General features: G+C 46.2%; 1 protein-coding gene across 1 annotated transcript in view; it reads left to right on the top strand.

Annotated features, from left to right (window-relative positions):
- Positions 1–5,668, top strand: part of LOC109543067 (cytochrome P450 18a1) — a gene marked incomplete at its 5' end in the record, with an annotated part of 21,714 nt that overhangs the window by 14,228 nt on the left and 1,818 nt on the right. The window contains 3 exon segments of the mRNA XM_048662880.1: positions 291–679; positions 737–899; positions 964–1,228. Coding sequence (XP_048518837.1) covers positions 291–679; positions 737–899; positions 964–1,228 — 817 coding nt within the window.

Raw genomic sequence — 5,668 nt, 5'->3', positions numbered from 1 at the left:
AACATGGAAAGTTGGGAAAATGCCACTGAAAAGCCCGGAAAATTGCGCACATTTTCCAGCGAACAAAGTTTTTCGGGAAAAAGCCCTGTTTGGGAGAACACAAAAGTTTGGCAACTGGCGGCGCCAATCGGAGAATGACCCAGGGGTCACGTGCACTCGGCGCGTGCATCGAAGCTTTCCCATCGAGGGAGGCGTTTTTTCGCTTTTGAGGGGGAAGTTTTCCATGGACTCCCCTGCCCCCAGACGGATTTTCCCGGATTTCCGCTCAACAATTGCTGGTTTTCTTGCAGGAGTGATCAACACCTCGGGCAAGCTGTGGAAGGAGCAGCGCAGGTTCGTGCACGATGGGCTGCGCCACTTCGGCATGTCGTACCTGAGCTCGAGGAAAGCGCGCATGGAGAAGCGGATCGTGAGCGAGGTGGACGATTTCCTGCAGATCCTGCAGGCGGCCAATGGAGAGCCGCTGGACCTCAACCCGGTCCTGGCCGTCTCCATTTCCAATGTGATTTGCGATGTTCTGATGTCGGTCAAGTTCAGCCACAACGACTCGCGCTTCATCCGCTTCATGGAGCTGATCGAGGAGGGCTTCCAGCTCTTCGGCTCCCTCGAGTACGTGTTCTTCATCCCCATCCTGCGCTACCTGCCGGGCCACAGCAAGACGCGCCAGAAGATCGCCAAGGTAACCACCCAGCCCCCCAACCTCCGTCTAAAGACCTCAAAACCCCCTCCTCCACAGAACCGGGAGGAAATGGCGCAGTTCTTCCAAGAGGTGATCGACGATCACAAGAAAACCTTCGATCCGAGCCACTTGCGCGACCTGCTCGACACCTACCTGTTCGCCATCCAGAAGGCCAAGGAAGAGGGCGTGGCCGACCACTTGTTCGAGGGCAAAGACCACGGTAGGTGCTGGCAACCTTTCCACCAACCCCCGTAACTAACGGGCGCTGTTGCCGCCTGTTGCAGATCGTCAGATGCAGCAGATTATCGGCGACATGTTCTCCGCCGGCATGGAGACGATCAAGAGCTCGCTGCATTGGGCGGTGCTCTTCATGATGCACAATCCGGAGCACATGCGCGCCGCCCAAGAGGAGCTGGACCAAGTGGTGGGGCGGCTGCGGCTACCCAAGCTAGAGGATCTAGCTTATCTGCCGGTGACCGAGTCGACGATTCTGGAGGTTTTGCGGATATCCAGCATCGTGCCCATGGGGACCACCCACTCGCCCATCAGGTAGGTGCGCGCTGTTGCCACATAAACGCTACCTTTGGATGGTCATATCTCCGAAACGGGGGCAGATAGGCGCAAGCGCCTGGCGCTGCTGGATAGCTGGGGCCTCACTGCGTGAAAAAGCCCCTATGGGGTTCGGGGCTAAAACCCACCCCAAGGGAGTTATGCGCGAACTGGAGTATATTGGTGAATTTTTCCCGCTACCCCGAGAATGACCCACTGTGGGGGAAAAATCATTACTGGCATTTTGGTGCGCATGGACCTTCCCTATCCAGGGGCGTGCAGAAAATTGCCAAAAACACTGCATGTGAGCGAAATTTCCATTACGCACCGGTTTTTTGAAAAAAAAAATGAAAATTTCCGAATTTTCCGAAAATCGCAAATGCGCGAATTTTTCACTAAAGAGACGAATTTAGCCCAAAACCCCACTTTCCGTTACCAAGGTTCCCGTATAAAGTTTCGCGGAAACTGGGCTTTGAATTTGGACAAACTGAAACTGTCAGCCCCATTGTTTGCGCACTGATTTGCCCATAACTCCGCCACTGTTCAACTCATTTGAAAACCAAAAACTCCACTGGGCTCCCACGGGAATTTGCCAGAGTTCGACTGTCTAGACAAAAATCGCCATCGGCCACGCTTTTGGGAGAAAATGGACCCGGAATGTTGGCAACCGTTCGACTGTTGCAGTTGCGCATACCTCCACTCTTTTGCCCGTAACTTCGTCAAATGTCAAGATATTTCGAAAATGGCAAAACCCCCAAAAAGCTCAAGGAAGGGGCGATAAGAACTATTCCAGCCCAAAACTGGATTGCGGCAACACCAAGGGCGTAAAACCAGTTTGAACTCAGAGAGAAATTCCCCTTCCATAAGGGCCTGTACAACATTTTTCGTCTTCCCCCTGTAGCTCACAGAGGAATTTTTTTTCGAGCCAACCAACGTCGATTTCTTAAGTAACTTTTCCATATCCAGCAGCCTGATAAGAAAAGGTTGAAAAAAAAATTAAAAAATTTTTTGCCCAAAATTCCGAGGGTCAAACCCTTTGGATTTTTTCGAAATTCCGCTTTTAATTTTTTTGCTCGAAAACGAAGCTTCCAATCGAAAAAAGGTATTCTTGATAAAATCTAGGGCTGGTCAAGCCCTATTCACATTCAATTTTGCAACTTTCCACCCTGCACAGGATACGAGGAAATTGAGAAAACATAGTTTATAAAAAAATCCAAATATCTCCACCACTAACAGAGCTGGAACAAACCCAGCCACTCCAGTCAACAGCTTTTGTCAAGCGCCATAAAAAAGCAGGTATTCGCTTTTTCGCTAGGATCAACAGTAAGCGAGCAGTTGCCAATTTCCAAAATTTCTGGAAAATTTTTCGAAATTTCCCCAATTTTGCGATATAAAATTACGGTCAAATTTTGACCCAGGAGCCCTTCACTGGTCCAAAGCACTCCATTACACTCAAAAAATTCGCCGAAAGTGTAGCGACTCTATCTGCTTAGAGTTTCATACAGCACACTTTTAATCGAAGGCAGGAAATTCAAGATTAAAAAAATTGCCAACATTCACTCGAGCACAGTCGAAGCTTGAAATTAACCAGCCCAAATAGAGCCGACCTTGGTCTATGTTCCCTGAAAAAATCAGCGCTCTATCTGGTTAGCGCTAAAGAGGACGAATTTCTGAACCACAGCCTGCACAACTTCAGATAGAGTTCCAGATGGGATAGATCGAAAAAATGCCCAAATTGACTTGAGGTCGGAAAAATGTTGGCATCTCTGCCACCTGATAGAGCTGAGCTTGCTCTACATTCACCAGGACCTGCACGGCTCTATCTTCTTAGGGCTCAAGAGAGCGAATTTTTCAAGCACAGCCTGCGGCACAAATTGAACGCGAAAATTTCAGATGAAAAATTCCAAAAAACTGCCCAAATTTGCTCGAGCTTAATAGAAGTAGGAAACTCACCTGTCCAATAGAGGCGCAGTTGTTCTATATTTGCCAAAGAGTACAGCGCTCTATCTTCTTAGAGCTAGACAGGGCGAATTTTCGAAACACCTTGCACACTTTTGATTGGAGACTGAAATAAAAAAAAATGCCCAAATTCACTCGAGCCTGATGGAAGTTTAAAACTCGGGTGTCCAATCAAGCCAACCTCGTTCTATATCATGTAAAAAATTCAGAGCTCTATCTGCTTAGAGCTTGAGACGGTGAATTTTTTTAACAGAGCCTGCACACTGTTTAAAACAGAGTTTGGTAGTGAAGATTTTGAGAAAAACCCTTTGGAAATTCACAAGATTCCTGATAGAAGTTTGAAAATATTGTCACGGATAGAGCCAACCTCGCTCTATGCTGGCTAAATTTCAGTGCTCTACCTGCATAGAGCTCGGGGGGGGGGGTCATTTTTTAAACAGATTCTGCACGCTCTTTAAACACAGTTCGAAATTGAAGATTTTTAGAAAACTCTTAAAAATCACTAGAGACTAAAAGCRGTCTGAAACCTACGCCACTCAAAAGAGTCACATTTGCTCTATATTCATCAGCAGTTACCGCGCTCTATTTCCAGAGTGAGAGAAAGGGCAAATTTTTAAACAGAACCTGCACAAGTTTAAGAGAAAGTTCCAGATGCACGATTGTCAAAAATTACCCAAAATCACTCGAGTCTGGCAGAAGTTTGAAACTCGGTTGAACAATAGCGTAAACTTTGCTCTATATTTCGGAAAAATTTCAAGGCTCTGCCCGCTTAGAGCGCGAGCAGACGAATTTTTGAAACCGAGCCTGCACAGTGTTGAAAAGAGAGTTCGATAGTGGGGATTTTTAAAAAACTCCCAAAACTCACTCGAGCCTGCTAGAAGCTTGGAGCTCTAGCCACAGATACAAAAGATGTTGCTCTAAATGCCGTAGACGTTTCAAGGGTCTGGCGGATTAGAGCTGAATGGCGAATTTTTGAAACAGAGCTTGAACAACTTTTAAGAGAAAGTTCCAGATGCATCATTTCCAAAAATTGCCCAAAATCACTCGAGTCTATCAGACGTTTGAAACTAGGTTGAACAATAGTGTCAACATGGCTCTATATTTAGGAAAGATCTCAAGGCTCTGCCCGATTAGAGCGCGAGCAGGAGAATTTTTGAAACCGAGCCTGCACAGTGTTGAAAAGAGAATTCGATAGCGGGGATTTTTAAAAAACCCCCAAAAATCACTCGAGCCTGGTAGAAACTTGAAGCTCTGGCCACGGGTAGAGAAGATGTTGCTCTAAATGCCCGAGAAGTTTCAGGGGTCTGGCGGACTAGAGCTAGAGGGGGCGAATTTTTGAAACAGCTTGCATATGTTTCACAGAGAGTGTGAGAAGGGCGGTTTCAAAAAATTGCCCAAGTTCACCCGAGTTTAGTAGAGATTTGAAACTTCGTGGGCCCCTAGGGGCGGCTTTGATCTATGCGTGGTAGAAATTTTAGCCCTCTACTTGCTGAGAGCTGAAGCTGGCAAATTTTTGAAACAGAGCCTGCACAAAACTGAAACTTGAAACATTTTAGAAAACTGTCAAAAATCACTTAAATTTAGTAGCGGTTTGAAACCCTGATGCCCAATAAAGGCAATATTGCTCTAGAGTCGGCAGCAATTACAGCGCTCTATTTGCATCGAGCGCAAAAGGGCGAATTTTTGAAACAGAGCTTGAACAACTTTTAAGAGAAAGTTCCAGATGCACGATTTCCAAAAATTGCCCAAAATCACTCGAGTCTGGCAGACGTTTGAAACTCGGTTGAACAATAGCATCACTTTTGCTCTATATTTCGTAAAAATTTGAAGGCTCTGCCCGCTTAGAGCGCGAGCAGGAAAATTTTTGAAACCGAGCCTGCACACTTTTGAGAAGAGAGTTTGATGGTGGGGATTTTTAGAAAACTGCCAAAAATCACCCGAGCCTGGTAGAAGCTTGAAACTCTAAAAGCAGATAGGAGAGATGTTGCTCTAAATGCCAGAGAAGTTTCAGGGGTCTGGCGGGCTAGAGCTAGAGGGGGCGAATTTTTGAAACAGCTTGCATATGTTTCACAGAGAGTGTGAGAAGGGCGGTTTCAAAAAAATTGCCCAAGTTCACCCGAGTTTAGTAGAGGTTTGAAACTTCGTGGGCCCCTAGGGGCGGCTTTGCTCTATGCGTGGTAGAAATTTTAGCCCTCTACTTGCTGAGAGCTCAAGCAGGCAAATTTTTGAAACAGAGCCTGCACAAAACTGAAACTTGAAACGTTTTAGAAAACTGTCAAAAATCACTTAAATTTAGTAGCGGTTTGAAACCCTGATACCCAATAAAGGCAATATTGCTCTAGAGTCGGCAGCAATTACAGCGCTCTATTTGCATCGAGCGCAAAAGGGCGAATTTTTGAAACAGAGCTTGAACAACTTTTAAGAGAAAGTTCCAGATGCACGATTTCCAAAAATTGCCCAAAATCACTCGAGTCTGGCAGA

The sequence above is a fragment of the Dendroctonus ponderosae genome, unplaced genomic scaffold (assembly GCF_020466585.1).
Source record: "Dendroctonus ponderosae isolate FM_Combo_2020 unplaced genomic scaffold, Dpon_F_20191213v2 Dpon_F_20191213_12, whole genome shotgun sequence".
Taxonomy (NCBI): Eukaryota; Metazoa; Arthropoda; class Insecta; order Coleoptera; family Curculionidae; genus Dendroctonus; species Dendroctonus ponderosae.
The sequence above is the reverse complement of the archived record's forward strand: the minus strand, read 5'-3'. Positions and strand labels throughout refer to the sequence as shown.